Source organism: Euprymna scolopes, chromosome 28 (assembly GCF_053919585.1).
Source record: "Euprymna scolopes isolate OS-2025 chromosome 28, ASM5391958v1, whole genome shotgun sequence".
Lineage (NCBI taxonomy): Eukaryota > Metazoa > Mollusca > Cephalopoda > Sepiida > Sepiolidae > Euprymna > Euprymna scolopes.
Window position 1 is genome coordinate 61,539,546 of NC_136509.1, and position 18,212 is coordinate 61,557,757.

General features: G+C 33.1%; 1 protein-coding gene across 1 annotated transcript in view; it reads left to right on the forward strand.

Annotated features, from left to right (window-relative positions):
- The window catches only part of LOC145249674 (fatty acid-binding protein, liver-type-like), a 226,783-nt gene extending 210,306 nt beyond the window's left edge, over window positions 1-16,477 (forward strand). Inside the window, exons 3-4 of the mRNA XM_080111462.1 lie at window positions 11,858-11,962; window positions 16,187-16,477. Coding sequence (XP_079967588.1) covers window positions 11,858-11,962; window positions 16,187-16,237 — 156 coding nt within the window. The 3' untranslated portion in view covers window positions 16,238-16,477. The remainder of the gene's footprint in view (window positions 1-11,857; window positions 11,963-16,186) is intronic.
- The last annotated feature ends 1,735 nt before the right edge of the window (window positions 16,478-18,212 follow it).

The following is an 18,212-nucleotide window of genomic DNA, read 5'->3' on the forward strand; positions in this document are numbered from 1 at the left end:
ACTAGTACTTGTTTTAATTTAATTTATTTTGTTATAAGCCTTCTCTTTCTATTCTCCTTCTATTCTCCCTCTATTCTCCCTCTATTCGCCAAAATCCTCGAATTCTTAATCAAGCACTGGCCCACCACATAATAATAGACTCTATAATAGACTTGTTTTCGACCAACACTTTTGAGTTAGGAAAGGCCTTCTTATTGCAGATATCTTAATTGTAATCTCTGAGCCTACATACCTTGTACTGGATAAGATACAGGATACTAGGGCTATATCTTAACCGTTTGACACGGTATGATGATCTTCTCATGAAAAATTAATGTAATGTAATACGGTATTACTAGACGAATACTTAACAATCAAGTCTTTCTAAAAAGAGAAAGGTCCAGGCAGTCGTCGATGTTCGTACATAAAAACAATATGATATAAATGCGAGTGTACCTCAGAGGTCGATCCTTGGACGTTTATTATTCTTGATATTCATAAATGGTAAAATTCTCTTCGAGATGAGTCGATTTGCTGATGACACAACAGGCACGAGGGAAAACGAATGAACACATATCTAAGAAAATAACTGAAACATAAGAGGAAGACTTCCAGTCTGTAGTGGAATGGGGACATAAATGAATGGTAGCATTCAACGGCACAAAGACTAGGCTTATTTTCTTTTAATAATTACAAGAAAACTTCTTAACCACTGATAACATAGCTATAGCTAACAATGCATTATCTGAAAGCTTTAAATTCATCGGTTTAATTGAATTATAAAAATATACAATGAAACCATTGCAAAGGCTGCAGCGAGGTTTTCCTAAATTACTAAAAGACTAAATTAGTTAATTTGGAGGGATTTAGATGATATTTTGGTTACAGTAGAGGAATAAATAATATGCTTGTGTATACAGTTATTGTCGAGAGAGCATTCGCGCTTTTTTGCAATTAAATTTGGGTTCATTGGCTAAAGGAAATAGGATTGCTTGGTCATCTTTAATTTTCTTGTTATTAGATCCTATAATTGTCTGTGCTAAGTTAAACATCTTAGCATACGATATCTTTATGGAATTTGTATTAAATACTTGTAGAGTTGAATGTAATAATCAAAGAGGAAAGCGCCCCCGTGTGTGTGTGTCGTGCGGTCATACAATTTACCTTCAGATGGGATCTGAGAGAAAGAGAAATTAAAGATGGCAGCCATGGATTTATAAGGTGTAGTCTCGTGGAATCTCACGAGATCTCATCTTCCACTGCACATGTATGCAAATGGAATGGGGTCAGTTTTCTGATAAAATGTCTGTTGGCAGAGGCAGTGGGGAGAGACGTGCTGGAAGTTGAGAGAGAAAGTTGTCAGTGACGAATTCCAGCTGGACTTTTGCGTATTGTATTTGGTTTATTTTGTTTTGTTGTTTACCAGCCCATTTAACGTCAGTACTGTATCTATACGAATATAAAATTGAAATATTCCTTGGGTATATTAATTTTACATTAGAACTTAAAAAGGGGGTTAAAACGAATATTTTTTCTAGAGCTAGATTTATTTTGGTTGGATGTCGTTAACCGTGGAGTTTTGATCGAAAGTCTTTTAGTCGGCTGAGATCCTAGAGATTATAGAGATTGATAGTATTATAGATTTAATAATTGAATGAGAGTAATTGGAAAACTTGTGAACATATAAAAGAGTAAGGTTTGACTTATGGTAAAAGCTATAAGTTTCAGAATTAAGGTAAAGTGAGATAACTAATAAGAGGTTTTCTTATTAGGTCCAATTGTTATAGAGAGCCTAAAATGATTTTTTAATCATGCAGTTTTTTTGATAGTTTTATTATACTCACTAAGTTTGGCTCTTGTAGCGAGAAGGGCATCGTCTCTATAGCGACCTCTTTATATCTGTTTAAAGTGTATCTTAATGTCCTCTAAAATGAAAATCATCACCAAATCTGTTGTCTATGCAGAGTCTGATAACTCGTAAGAACATCAAAATTGTTTGGGAGTATCCTTTCTGGGCTTATTGTCAAAATAAATAAGAGAACGTCTGGTCAGGAGAATCATTTTGATTTCTAAGTCCGTTAAAACTGAGTAGTTTTTGCAAAATTAAAGACCTTATTTAAAATGATAGGAGAAATTGGTTTGTTATAATTGTTTATATCAAATTTAATGAAACTTAGACTGTTTTTATCTTTGAGGCTAATAAATCAATTAATTACTGAGTCAGAATTTTGGCAAAGTACTTTTTCCATTACAGAAGGGATAACTCTATTTAGGATTCTTTTGTTCACTGTACCAATATCAGAGTTAGTGGGGCAGTAAATCCAAAAAGTGATGAAAAAAATGTTATAAACAAATAGTCAGAAGTTCATAGATGCTGATGCAGATGAACATAAATTTACGGAAATATTAACTGAGAGGAACCTGAGATTTACCCTACAGAACCACAAGCCCAATTTCCAAAATAAATCTTCTATTAATCTGCCCCGTTTTCCACTTATCTAATGTTCTTCTTACTTACAAGAAAAGAGGACCCTTTTCTTGTAACATTTATGATGTTTAGTCTTAATTGCAAAAAGGTTCATGTCAATTAAAACCTGTGAAAATAGAGAAAATAGGAAAAAACAAACCATGCGTTTTTTGTTGACTTAATATCGAGTGAGTCTTTTGGATCTTCTATACCTGGTTTGATTTTTCCTATTTTTTTCTATTTCCACATGTTTTAATTGACATGAATTTTTTTGCAACGTAAGGTCCATTGGAGAGAACAAACAGACATATGCACAGTGTCAAACAAAAAAGTTAGACGAAATACACACATACACACAATGAAAAAAAAGTATACATCCTTATAAGAAAAAATGTCGATATGATGCAAAGAAACAAATCAATAAGAATAACATTTTGCGTAACATGATAAAATACTATGGCATTCGGCTAATAATTCATTGATAAATGAATTGTTTTGTTTTAAAAGTATATACAAACATACACGGAGAAATTTTGGGTCATCCATTATTGTTTTAAAATTCGTATCAGTGTCAGTTATGAAATTTGGGTCATTATTGTTGTTATAAAATTTAAGTCAATATGTCAAGTTGCAGTGTCGAAAATTGTTTTCATACCTGTCAATCAAACAAGAATTTTTCACCAGTCTTGCATTGCCTATACAAATGCACTTTTATTGGAAAGGTATTTTTGTCTCCACAGTTGAACTTTTCAGCATTTTATGTATTTTTTGTTTTTTTTAAAGAGGACAATTTCTTGTTTTTTTTTGACAGACTTTGGTTGTTGTTATTGTTGTTAGAAAAAAATATTGACAAATGTTATGATTGTAAGTTAAATGGTAATCATAGTTAAATGTATGATGTATTTTTTGAAAAAGTTTTTGTATGTATAATGTTATTGCATTTTAACGTCAGGAATTCAAAGTCATAATTAGATAGATAAATTAAAATGGAAAGACACAAGTCCTATGACTTGTGTCTTTTCATTTTAATTTATCTATCTAATTATAAATAATAAAATGAAACGTTAATTGAGGAAATGGTTGGCCTAGAAATAAGTTAGAATTTTAGAGAGGGGATAAAATAGAAAATTACGTAAACGGGTATTTTGAGAGTTTTTTTTCGGGTGTGATAAGCCAAAAGTGAGAATTTTATTTTTGAGTTTTTATTTTTATTTACGTCTATAAACGTTTTTCGCAAGGTGTGTAGCTTGCCTGGTAAGTATTAGAAATGCCCTGTTAGAAAAATAAATGGATCCTGCGGAATTGGGAGCTTAGAAAGCATGCCGCAAGTGACGGTACCAAGCAGATAATAAGTCTTGGCTCAATGAATTAAAAAAGCAGGCGGTGAATGATACTAGAATTCCTTAGGGTAGCAAAAGGACTATAAGAGTCAGTACCATAGGCAAATCATATATAGCATTAAGAAGGGAGAGAAAAGTAAAATATACCGTAATTACGTAGGAAGATATAACCTTTTTTTTTTTAGAGATGCATGAATGCGGGATATCTCTGCTGGATCTTGGACACTCTGATGAATAATAAAAATAAAAATCACAAAAATCTGGCCACAGTTAGAATTTAGAGCGCAAATAGGAATTTGGGCGCACTGGGAGTTATTTAGTTAAGGGTGATGTTTTCTAAGTCTTTATCAAGTTCCAGGGGTCAAAGCAGGGAAATCCAAGTAAATCAGTGTAATGGAAAGGTATATCTTAATAAATCTTAATAAATGAGCTTTGAGTATGTCCCAAAATAAATAAGATAGAAAATGAAACAATGCTCTAATTAGTAGAACACCCAGGCGAAAGAAAGAATCAGGACACCTTTAGACGAAAGAAATTGTCGATTTCGAGAGAGATAGATTGGGATCTCGGGTTTACAGCATAAGGGTGGCTGGATGGAACATCTGATGTGAATCATAGGAGGAATACCCTACACCCAAAAAGGTAACGCCAGGAAGATAAGATAGATATTCTGATCTAAAAAATATAATTATGAAGTCAGTTGGAAAGGGCTGACTAAAGCAGTTTTTTATGGTGTCTGATCTTTCTTAGTCATGTGGTTGTATAGATATAGAGAAAAAATAGATTAGAATTAAAAAACATTTTTTGAAAAATGAGAAGGATAGGGATGTTACAAGAAAAGGGTCCCCTTAAGTGGAAAATGAGATTAGGATAGACCAAGATTCGAACTTTGTACGCAAGGTTCAGAAATAGATTAAAAAAATGGACTGTTAGAATTTCGCATTGTTAAATTTCATATGAAATAGTTTAGATATGTTTGTTTGTAAAAATAATTAATTGTTCATTCTCTTATGGAAATTGAATTAAAAAAGGTCAGCTAAAAATAATGAACAATACAATTTAAAAAATATATAGGTTAGTGAGAATTCTTTGTCTGCAGAAGTGTTTTGGGAACATGTGCCGAGCCACGTATGTTTAAGCCACGTGAGTCGATCACGTTTAGAGCCATACATATGACGTCATAGCAGAAAGGGAGTAAGCAGAGAGTCAGTCGAAGATCAGAGGCAGTCGAGTCCGCAGAGTCGATCGGACAGAGCTGACATGAGGGTGCCTTTAGAAGCGAAGGGAGAACGTTTAATCATGTAGAACGACTTTGAATTCCTTGACGTCATCATCATTCGACCGGTCGATCTGATAATAAAGAAGTTATCATGTTTTTGTATAACTATGTCGTGTCATCATTCAACAGCAAAAAGTAATGTGTGAAACATCCTTAATATGAACTTTATCTCCCTCATCGTTATTATGAACTTTATGTAACTCTCCCAAGAATGTGCATCCCCTATCTCAACCCTCGCTAATATATGTTATAAGAAGAAACACTCCAGAACGGTATAAATGTCTCTTCCCCTCATCAATATGAATGTCCCCATGCTATCTCTTAAATACGACCCCAACATAAAGTGCTATTTCATTTAATGTTATAACCAACAAATTTTATCTCGACTGTAGTAATAATTTGCCAATTTCTTTCTTTCCTCTGAAGAGAAAAATAGCGTTTTTTGAAACTTTGCGGAATAAGGATTTCTTGAAAATAGTTTTTTGAATATTCTGCCGAACAATAAATTTACTACTGGATCTTAATTTAAAGCCTTGTTTTTTTCCTTATATATACAATATCACAATATATATAATGGTTTTATGGGTCCAGATAGTAAGCGCTCTTCATAGAACCCCACAAAAATATTCGCCATGGTCGGTCCAATTACTGACCCCATGGCCACGCCATCTTTTTGCAGATACATAATATTGTTGAAACTAAATTTGCCAAACAAATAAGTTCAGCAGTTCATGGATGTTATTTTGCTGCCAATGTGCGTGTTGTGTTCTCTACGAGAACTTTATTACCATCTTCTCGAAAAGACGTTCTACCCCCCACCCCCACCAAAATACTAACGTTATTTACAATTTTGAATGTGGTTGCGGTGCCAACTACTTGGGTCGAACGACATTAAGATTAGATGGAAGAATCCAATAACATGTACCCAGTAAAATTAGGAATGGAACCTACCATGCAACTGACGTTGTTACTAACACATACGGGTCATTAATTACTGATCATTTACTTAAAAACTCGTATTGTGCAACTAACTTTAACACGGACTCTTTTTCTATTCTTAGTCGTGCTCATTCATTATATCACCTTAAGATCTTGGAGACTATTCACGTTCGACTTAGAAAACATTCTCTTTGCAAGCAAAGGGAATGCCTCCTGGGTTTGAATGTGATTAATCTCTAGGGTATTCGATCATAACCTTGTTTTATTCTAATCGTTTTCCCACTTTTTTTTCTCCCCGTAAATTGAATAAAACGCAATTTTAATCGCTTTTTCATTTTTTGTTTTAAAAATTCCTTCGATATGGGTTTGAGAATCGAGGGTCGAAACAGGTTAGCTGGCTCCCTATTTCTCTTTCTTTCCTCTCCTGTTCCCCCTTCCCCCCTTTTTTGAGAGAAAATTAAAGGAATATATATATATATTTATATATATATACAAATCATGAATCATAAAAGTCTTTCCTTCCTAATTGCAATATATATATATATATATATATATATATATATATATATATATATATATATATATATATATATATATATACATCATCATCATCATGCAGTCTGTCAGCCTTTACGATGACTAGTCGGGGCCTCTGTGCTTTATCATTTGGTACAGGGCTTTCCACCTTTGCTCCTAACTTGCTTGCGCAGTTTAAGTGTAGTACCTGTTGCGCATCAGGTAAACACACTCTAAACCTCCATGCTCATATCCATTGCAGCGAACTCGCGACGACTGGCAGCAGAGGAGGCCGCAGCTTCTGGACGAAAGTAATCTCAGTGAGGTAGACAGTCGCCCTATTGTGTCCGCTACTACGCCTTTTCTTTCTGGATGAGGTTCCATAGCCTTTTAAGGAAAACTGCAAGGCAGCAGTAGGAGTTGAAGTCAGAGTTCCCATCTTTTAGTCTTTTGATGTGATAAGGCCCACAAGGAAACGGTGTTTGATTTTGGGGTTGGTTCCCCTTGTCTTCGCTCAACCAAGGGCACCCACAATACAGTGGGGTAGAGGTTGGTAGTGTGCCAGGGCGTGTCCACACATCGGCGGGCCATAACTCACTACCTTTGGGGTCCTCTACTACTCCGAGATTTCCTACAGGTTTAGCCTGGGGCTTTTAGGCACCTAGTTACCGTGTGTGAGTAACGTAGACGCACTGTAGGAGTCTTGATGATGGAGAGGCTATGTACTGGCAGGGAAGACTTATGCATAGCTGCTCCCTTTTCACCGTGAGATTAGCCAGCGGTGTTAGCTGAAAGCGAGAAGGCATGCAAGCATGAACTTAACCCTAACTTATACCTAACACACTAGACGCATCGCATTCCCCTGTCGGATTAAGAACACACACACACACACACACACACACACACACACACACACACACACACACACACACACACACACACACACACACATATATATATAATATACACACACATATATATATAATACATAATACATATACATATATATATACACATAATTTATAGTGAAGAATGGACATAGGTATTGTCTAGCACAGTTTTTGTCGTCCTTTTACCAATAACACCGAAAAAAATTCTTACCTTCTATGTTGAGTAAGGAAATTTGTCGAAATTGGTCAAAGATTTGATTTTTTTTTCCTTTGGTATATGTTATTGATTTTTCAAACACTGAAGTAGTCAACTTATCTTATTGTAGTTCCTATCGTCGAACGAGTATAGCTATGTCACTTATGCGTTTGATATTCTAGCTGCAGAGTAAAGACAAATTGTGAATTGTTTATAAAACTCGATAATTACACAAAAAAAGAAGACAAAAAAGTGACTCCTTGGTCATCAATTGAAGATTTGTTAGTTTCTTCTGAGAAAAAAGTGATTTTCAAAAATCAATGAAACAAATAATAAGAACAAAGTTCAAAATTAGTCTCTTTATGCGTATGATATTTGAGGCGCTTACTTTCTCTTCGCAACTAAAGACTAAGTAATATAATTGTCTATGGTATTATTACATTTTGTTTATAGTGGACTATTCCATTGTATGTTTTATTTTCTTTCTTCGGCTTTCAATTAAATATGAGAAGTGCTATCACTTCTCATATTTGATTGAAAGCTCCTATATGGTTGACTATTATAGAAAAATGATCACATATAATGATAGAAGATGTATCGAGACACAGGAATGGGTATGTTTGATCTGGCATAATGATGATTCATTAAAATTGTGGGGTCAGCGTACGCGCCTGGTCCACAAAGCATGGAAATAAAAAAATAAAAATAAACAAAAAACGTTTACAGGTGTTTTTGATATAGATGTACATAATAATACTTTGATAAGTATGTTTTAACTTAAATAGGGATGGTATAATAAAATTGTGGGGTCTGCGTTCGCTCCTGGCCTCCATAGAATGGAAATAGGCACAAACTTTAATAAAGACTGCGTAAGTATACTTTGATAATTATGTTTCAGTTTGAAGAAATATGGTATGATAAAATTATGGGGTGTTCGTTCGCGCCTGACCTCCATAGAATGGAAATATGTCACAAAGTTTAACACGGTTTTTTTTAATATAGATCCACAGAATATTGTGATAAGTTTTTCAGTGTGAACAGATATGGTATAATAAGTTAATGGGTTTATCTATTTAATTTTTACTTTCATCATACTTCGCTTTGGTTTTGATATCCCCAAATTCGAAGCTATCTCTTTACAACCCTTCCTTTTCATAACCTATCATACTTTCATAAATCAGAGTCCATTTTCTGTAGGCTGCTTTTGAACCCAGTCAACGACGGCTACTTTTGCTAGTATATATATATATATATATATATATATATATATATATATATATATATATATATATATATATTCCTGTCTGTTTGTTTGTTCACAATTTGATTAATATATACAAAAAGTCCCTTACTTTACTCTTTCATTTATTTCTATATATAATGATTCTTGCAAAATATACGATTAAGAAATCACCTCATTTGCATATTACAGTAAGGAAAATCGATTTTACTAAATAGCAGTATCTTTATGTTTCTAGCGAGCGAATTGTTCTATTTAAAATTGTTATTTAATAAACGTTAAACAACAATATTGATAACATATTTAATTTATTTTATTTTGAATTATTATTTCCGACATCGAACTGATCTAGAATTATTTGACCCCAGAAACATCGAAACACAAAAAAACTCTTCACCAAATAAAATAATTTTGTAATCTCAATAAGTTTCTAGCTTGAAAAAATAATTCCGTGTAGATAGGAAAATATTTGGCTTTTTTGTTTTTTTTTTAATATTAAAAACACAGTTACGAATAAACATTTATTTTTATTAGTTTGTTTTTATTATTCGTCAAACGGCTATACAGAAACTTTTATTACGTGACCGAACATCGTTAACCCCTAAAAAAATGAAGATTTACTGCCCCTCTTTAAATTCCACAATTTATACTTTTTGGGGTACTTTTTACGACCTGCCCCAGCTTGGCATGAACACCCCTAACCACCCCATAGTAAAAAGAGCTTTCGGAATAAACACCCCCAGCCTTCCCATGTTAAGAATGGCTTTCGAACTTTGGAGTGTTTATTCCGAAAGCCGTTCTTAAGATAGGGAGGTTAGGGTGTTTATAATATGCTTGGGCACGTCGTAAAATTTTACCTTTTTTTTATTTCACGTTAATCTCATCGATTACAAACTTAACTATCTGATTAATAAAAGGTAAATTTTACGACGTGACCCAGCGTCGTTTAATCCCTAAAAAATTAAGATTTACTTTTTTGACCTAATACGTTTAAACAGTCCTTATAAATAATATGAAAGAAGCAAGTTTTGGAGAAAAAAATTACCATTTTAGTGTCTTTTAGATCACTTTCCTATGTAAATTTAACGTAAAAAGAGCACCCACTTTTTGGTCACCAAGCGTTCAACGAGACATGTCATTTCTAGCATTTTTCAAGTTTGGCAATTGAGGTGGGGGAACATTACAAATACAATTTTTTGTGAAGGGGACGGGAATTACATTTGAAACATAAAAAAACATAAATTTAATTAATTTTTATGAGACCATTCTCTAATTTCACCTAACAATTTCATAAACAAAACGAACCCCAACATATGGCAAATTCAATTGTTTTTTTGGGGGGGGGGATTACATTAGAAACATAAATAACGAAAGATTTAATTTAATTGTCTTTGGGATTAATTGTAGGTAGATCTTCATTTTTTTAGGGGTTAAACGACGCTGGATCACGTCGTAAAAATTTACCACAGAATTTTTGACTGCATCGAATTCAAACTTAAGCCACACGTTTAGAAACAAACAAAAAAAAATAAAACTCCACACCTAAACCAAAACCAATCGAAAAAGCTCCCTATCCCTCCCCCAAAAAAGCAAATCAAAAATTTTCTTTATTTACGAAAAGAAAAAAAAACAGTGAAAAAAGTGTCCGTACAAAAAATAAAAAAAACAAAAGGTTTATAAAATCACGAATCGTTTTAGGACAGTGGGCAAAACTGTCTCCAAATTACCTTTTCCCTTCATTCACGTTTCAAGTTTGGCCTACCTACTTGGCTAATAGTTTTTGCGGTCGCACCGGCATTCGCTGCTATTTTTATTGAAACCAAAGTTGTTTTGATTTATTTTTATTTATTTATTTTAGGGCGGGACGTTTTCTTTCCAGCGTACGGGCAAAAAAAGTACTCAATATCTGGAGAATAGTTTCTGCTCTTTGTATCCCTTCTACTTAAATATCTGGTGTTGAGGGGTTACATACTTCTTTTTATGGGCGATTACATTTACATGTTTTTATACGTTATTTTATTTTTGAAATTGTTGTGGGAGTATCGATGTTGCCCATGATGAAAATGATTAGTATAGCAGGTGTGTTCAAAACGGAACTTCATGTCAACCTTGGCAACGCGGGTGTTCATGCTAGTATATATATAACTTAGGTTGGATATGTTTATATATTGATATGTACAGGATTCACTCCTAAACTAATAACCGCTCATTATGAATTTTGGAATACAGCTATTATGCCTACCGGGGTCCAAATATGAGCTATATGTAGTTTAATTCAACGGGGGCAACGATTCACGTACCTCCAATTTTGTGCAATTTTAATAATCGATATTAGACATCAATTAATAAATATTCCCTAAATTTTAATTTGAAAAAAGAGTTTCAATAATTTTTACGGGCATAATATAAGCAGAACTTACTGTTTGAAAATAAATATCAGATTTGTATTGAATTTGATCCGAATTAATAAAGCAATATTTCCTGACTCTCTATTTAATTAAGATCATTAAGATTAAATCTTAAATTTGAGACATTTTATAGACTTAAAATTATGTAATGGATTTTTATCAAAATAAGAATAAGGATTCTCGATAATAGGTTTAATTATATTTTGATTTTAATATTGGTAATACCAATGGTTATATTAGCTTGTGCCATAACTCATGCATTTGTTAAATAATAAAAAAATTGCAATGTTTTTATGTGAACAACTTAAAAGAGCAAATTATCTCTCTTATTCTTAATTGGTCCAAAAATATGAAAAGGCTTCGTTATTATTTAAATCGGAAATAATCAACACGACGATCCACTTTTATTTTGCCATAAATAATGTTCAGTGTGTTTTATAATTAATATTGCTTGTAGTTCTATACTAGAAATCTAAAAAGCTTCCAATCATTTACATTTTTTGTACATTACTAGGAGTAATAATATTAGTAGCAGTAGGAATATAAGAAGGTTTATATTGTATAAAGGCTTTCTATATAATATCTATATCTTCCTATTTGCAGATGGAAGCTTACCTGGAAGGCGAAAAGCTGAGAGATCAAATCACTGATTGGGCCAATTCTGTGGTCGAAAATATCCGAGAGGTGAAAGACGGTGTTATGCTCTGTGTAAGTATATTTTCATGTTGCATCTCTTGCTATCCCCCTCTTATCAAGGCAGAGCTGGATGTCTGAACACAAAAGTCAGTATGGTTGCTGAGGAAGCAGGAGGACAGACAGCGCTCTTCGACAGCTATATAAGGTTGCTGGCAACTGATTGAACGACTGCCTTTGTGTAGTACTAAGAGTATTGATATTTTAACTTGATACTCATATAAGTACGAGGATGGCAAGAAAGTTCTTACAGTTTTTAACTTTCATATTCAGATGAACATACCTAAGCTCAAAACTTTATTGATCGAAATAAGCAACACCAATACAAGGCAAAACAAGTGTATTTATGCCAGTAACGTAAACATATTTCTAATGGGATGAATCGTTGGAGGCGTTTTTAATATTGCTTAGGTTTTGAAGAATTTCTCACGTATAAAGTTGTCGAACTGCTTGAAAACGTTGTATTCGATAGGTGAGAAGTCTAGAGAGTATAGCAGATGAGGCAGATTTTCGTAGCCCAATTCGTTCAATTTCTACAGAATCAGTTTAGCAACGTGCGGCCAGATTGAGGACAATTGGGCCTTTTGTGTTGACTAATGCTGGGTGTTTCTAAGTTTTTATGCATTTCGTCCATTTGTTGACAGTACTTTTGTGCTGTAATGGTTTTTGCCTGCATTCAAAAAAAAAAAACCAATAGATGAGACCGGCAGCAGATCACCAAACAGTCAGCATCACCTTCTTTTCGTGCAACTCAACCTTCGGGAAGTGTTGTGGAGCTTCGTCTGCATCTAACCATTGAACTGGTTGTTGTAAAGAACCCACTTTTCATCGCAAGTCACAACCCGGTTGAGAAACGGAGCGTTTCTGTTGCGTATAAGAAGGAAAGACGACCCTTCATAACGGCGTTTCTTTTGGTTGTTGTTCAATTCGTGAGGCACCCAACTATCAAGTTTTTTTTTTATCTTTCCAATGTTTTCAAGTGGTTAGAAATCATCGTATACATTACGTCTAATTCAGAAGGAAGATCCCGAAAAAGTGTGCGTGGATTGACTTCGACTAAGGCTCTTAATTGATCGTTGTCAACATCCGATGGCCAATCACCGCTCTCATTGTTTTCAAGACTCTCGTCGTCGCCACGAAATTTCTTAAACCATCATTATACTGTACTTTAGCAGTGGTTTCCTGTGCCAAACGCTTCGTAAATATCGCGCGCTATTCCAGCAGCTTTTCAGCCTAGCTTGAATTGAAATAAAAAAATTGTGCGAATTTGTTTTTACCGTCTTGTATTCAACATACAGTTGTAATTTAAACGATTAGATAGAGCGAAAACTTTCTTTAAAATGATATACAATTTAAAGGTACGGTAAAGGTAATGATATATAATGTAACTAAAACTTATTTGAAAATACATTATTTGAAATCAAAATTTAAAATTCTGCAAAAACCTTCTTAGAAACATAAATTATTTTTCATCGTATTAGGTGATCAGGTAATACCAAATAAAAAGTTTCAGTCGCACTCATCAAGTAACCTATTTCACACACACCTTTGCGTCTACCACTCTCTATCTGACACTGTACCAAAATTTTCCTATATTTCTCTATTTTCTACGAAATGAATAAAACAATTCTATTTCTGATTTAAGTTGAAAATGTGTTACTAGAAGCACTATCGGTGTCGAAGAAGAAAACAATTTCTGTCTACGAAATATTTCGAATCGATGCGCTTTTCGTTTTTTTTTAATTTATTACCCAGATACGAGGGGCGTGCAATAAGTAATGCCCCTAACCTATTTCCCATAGCAGTAGAGCAACGAAACTTGGCACAGTTATAAGTCTTTCTCTATATAGGAACCGCCTATATAGGAACCGCCATCGGTTGATGCAGCTCTGGAGACCGTTTTTGTAGAACACCCCAGGTTGGTCCTCCAACCACGTCGTGACCTCAGAAATCAAGGCTGTCATCTGGGAAACGCTTTCCTTTCAAAAACAACTTCATGGCTGGGAAGAGGTGAAAGTCAGAGGGTGCAAGATCGGGAGAGTAGAGAGGATGGGGAAGGATTTCATAACCACACGCCCGTGCTTCTGGTCTGGCGACATACGAGTTGTGGACCGGAGCGTTGTCCTGCAGGAGGAGGTTACCTTTGCTGATCTTGCCCCGCCTCTTGATTTTGATAGCTTCCCTTAATTTCCTCAACAGTGGAGCATAATAGGCTCCTGTAATTGTGGTACCCTTTGCCAGGAAATCTCTCATCACTACTCCGTCCTGGTCCCAGAAGACTGTGGGGATGACCTTGCCTTTTTTGGAGGTGGTGAGTCCAAGTGCTTCCACTGCATTGACTGGGCTTTGGTCTCTGGATTATAGTGATTGATCCAGGTTTCATCCTGTGTAATCAGTCTGTTGAAAAACTTTGACTCATCTTCTTGGCACATCTCCAAATTAACCCTCAAGTACTCGACGCGTTCTCGCTTCTGGAATGGTGTGAGCAAACTGGGAATCTATCTGGCAGACACCTTATGCATATGCAAATGGTCATGAATGATAGTTTCCACAGACCTTGTACTAATCTTGACATCTTGGGCTATTTGGCGAATAGTAATGCGCCGATCTTCCAAAATGGCAGCCTCAACTTGACGGACAGATGCCTCATCAATGGCAGAAGTCTGGGAGCTGCTTCCATGCCATGTTTGAATTTACGATGCCAACGTTTTACAAGGTCATATGATGGGGCATTATCATCATAAGTTTCTTTCATTTCATAAAAAGTCTCCTGTGGTGTGCGTCCTTTCAAATACAAAAACCGGATCACTGCTCGATAGTCAACAGGCTCCATTTCACACCTGACTCAGTTAAACACCTTAAAACAGAAACCACAATTAGTTCAGAGCTGTAATCTGCCACATAACCCGTAGAGATATAAATCATTGCACATGCAAAATTTCAGCTAGATCAGACAACTGGAATTGGGTCAGAGGCATTACTTAATGTACGCCTCTCGAGTCAATTCATTGACTCCAGCGGCTTCTTTATCTCTATTGTTAATTATTTGAACGATTAAATAAGGTTAGGCAGGATAAATGCAAGTCTGCTTTGGAAGTAGCAAAAAGTGTAAAAATTGTCAATTTTTTACACTTTTTGTGATTTTGATGTTAGCTTTTATAAAAGCCCAAATTATTTTCGCTTGAATTGTTTCTTAAAACTAATATTTTTCGACCTGACTAACTCGTTTCATATTATTAAAAACAATATAAAGAAAAACTAACAAAGTAATAAGAAAAACAGTCTTTTATATCGTGACCACGGATCAACCTTTTTCTGGATTACTTCTTTATTTTAAAGAGCGCCTTGGGAGGGGCGAAAATCGCTGACTCTCAAAAACTAAATAAATGTCTCTTTTTCAACGAGCATTTGTTAAGAGTTTCAAAGTTCTCACCTCGAGAACAATTGGATATCTGTATAAATTTGGTTCAAGAGCTGCCATTTTGTAGAATGTAGATAGGAGGCGCGAATGGGGGTATAACAATGTCTGGCTATTTTCCCGATTAAGTTCAGCACAATCTTTGTTGTATTTTTTTCATAGAAAAAAGTTTATTCATCCTCAGCTATACTCCCACCTAATAATTTCATAGACGAGCGCCTATTAAGAAGTGTTGGCCTTAAAAAGGCACGATGAGAACACAACATTGCTTTTATTTTCAAGCATATTTCCTTTGAAGGCAAAACACTGACTCCAGTGTGTTGACAATCCATTTATTTCAGTTGATACTTATTTGAATGGTAAAATGAACTTACTAAAGGAGTTAAGTGGGATACAAACGAAAGTAATGAAACTTTGTTATCGGAGAAAAACGTGGACCAGTTAAATCAATTTTAAGTTGGAGAATTCATTGAACTCCAGATCTGAGGAATAAAATTGGTGGGAAAAAATTTCAAATCCATCATTTGGATTGCAGCCATCGAAACTGCAACTAAGGTTGGACGTTTTTATTATAGAAGTGAACTCCTGTCAACAATTGGGGGATATTTTTCTATATAATTTTACCATACCATCAATGGAAATTATTAGAAATAATAAATATTTAATTAAATTATTTCAATGGATTACGCCATCGAGTGTAAACGAAAACAAACAAGCAAGAAAAACCCAGTGAATTTTGTGTCATTTTTTAATTAGATTTATATTGAACTTATCGTGAAGCGCGTGTATTTGAACACCATCTGTTGTTTTTTGTTTTGCAGACTTCAACCTGTAATGGTGTTACCACACATTTCAGATTTCACAGACCGTAATGGGGTTGCGAATGAAGGCAATCGGCGAGATAATGCAAAAGAAGAAGAGGTATCAGTTAAACAAAATATATAAAAAGCATCATCATCACTAAATTCGAATCTGAAAGAGAAAGCAACAAAAATATCATCATATTCTGTTCATATCGAATTTGTAACAAACTTTCAATAATGCAAAATTCATAGTAAAAACAAAACAAAAAAAAACGATGACAAATAAAGTTTGACTAATGATCGACAAAATCGTTGAGAGTTTCTTTATTTTGTTGAATTTTACGACATTTGAGTGAAAATATACTTTATTTTGTTGAATTTTAAGACATTTGGGTGAAAATATACTTTATTTTGTTGAATTTTAAGACATTTGAGTGAAAATATACTTTATTTTGTTGAATTTTAAGACATTTGGGTGAAAATATACTTTATTTTGTTGAATTTTAAGACATTTGGGTGAAAATATACTTTATTTTGTTGAATTTTAAGACATTTGGGTGAAAATATACTTTATTTTGTTGAATTTTAAGACATTTGAGTGAAAATATACTTTATTTTGTTGAATTTTAAGACATTTGAGTGAAAATATACTTTATTTTGTTGAATTTTAAGACATTTGGGTGAAAATATACTTTATTTTGTTGAATTTTAAGACATTTGGGTGAAAATATACTTTATTTTGTTGAATTTTAAGACATTTGAGTGAAAATATACTTTATTTTGTTGCATTTTAAGACATTTGAGTGAAAATATACTTTATTTTGTTGAATTTTAAGACATTTGGGTGAAAATATACTTTATTTTGTTGAATTTTAAGACATTTGGGTGAAAATATACTTTATTTTGTTGAATTTTAAGACATTTGGGTGAAAATATACTTTATTTTGTTGAATTTTAAGACATTTGGGTGAAAATATACTTTATTTTGTTGAATTTTAAGACATTTGAGTGAAAATATACTTTATTTTGTTGAATTTTAAGACATTCGGGTGAAAATATACTTTATTTTGTTGAATTTTAAGACTTTTGGGTGAAAATATACTTTATTTTGTTGAATTTTAAGACATTTGGGTGAAAATATACTTTATTTTGTTGAATTTTAAGACATTTGAATGAAAATATACTTTATTTTGTTGAATTTTAAGACATTTGGGTGAAAATATACTTTATTTTGTTGAATTTTAAGACATTTGAGTGAAAATATACTTTATTTTTTTGAATTTTAAGACATTTGAGTGAAAATATACTTTATTTTGTTGAATTTTAAGACATTTGAGTGAAAATATACTTTATTTTGTTGAATTTTACGACATTTGAGTGAAAATATACTTTATTTTGTTGAATTTTAAGACATTTGGGTGAAAATATACTTTATTTTGTTGAATTTTAAGACATTTGGGTGAAAATATACTTTATTTTGTTGAATTTTAAGACATTTGGGTGAAAATATACTTTATTTTGTTGAATTTTAAGACATTTGAGTGAAAATATACTTTATTTTGTTGAATTTTAAGACATTTGGGTGAAAATATACTTTATTTTGTTGAATTTTAAGACATTTGAGTGAAAATATACTTTTTTTTGTTGAATTTTAAGACATTTGGGTGAAAATATACTTTATTTTGTTGAATTTTAAGACATTTGAGTGAAAATATACTTTATTTTGTTGAATTTTAAGACATATGAGTGAAAATATACTTTATTTTGTTGAATTTTAAGACATTTGGGTGAAAATATACTTTATTTTTTTGAATTTTAAGACATTTGGGTGAAAATATACTTTATTTTGTTGAATTTTAAGACATTTGGGTGAAAATATACTTTATTTTGTTGAATTTTAAGACATTTGAGTGAAAATATACTTTATTTTGTTGAATTTTAAGACATTTGAGTGAAAATATACTTTATTTTGTTGAATTTTAAGACATTTGGGTGAAAATATACTTTATTTTGTTGAATTTTAAGACATTTGGGTGAAAATATA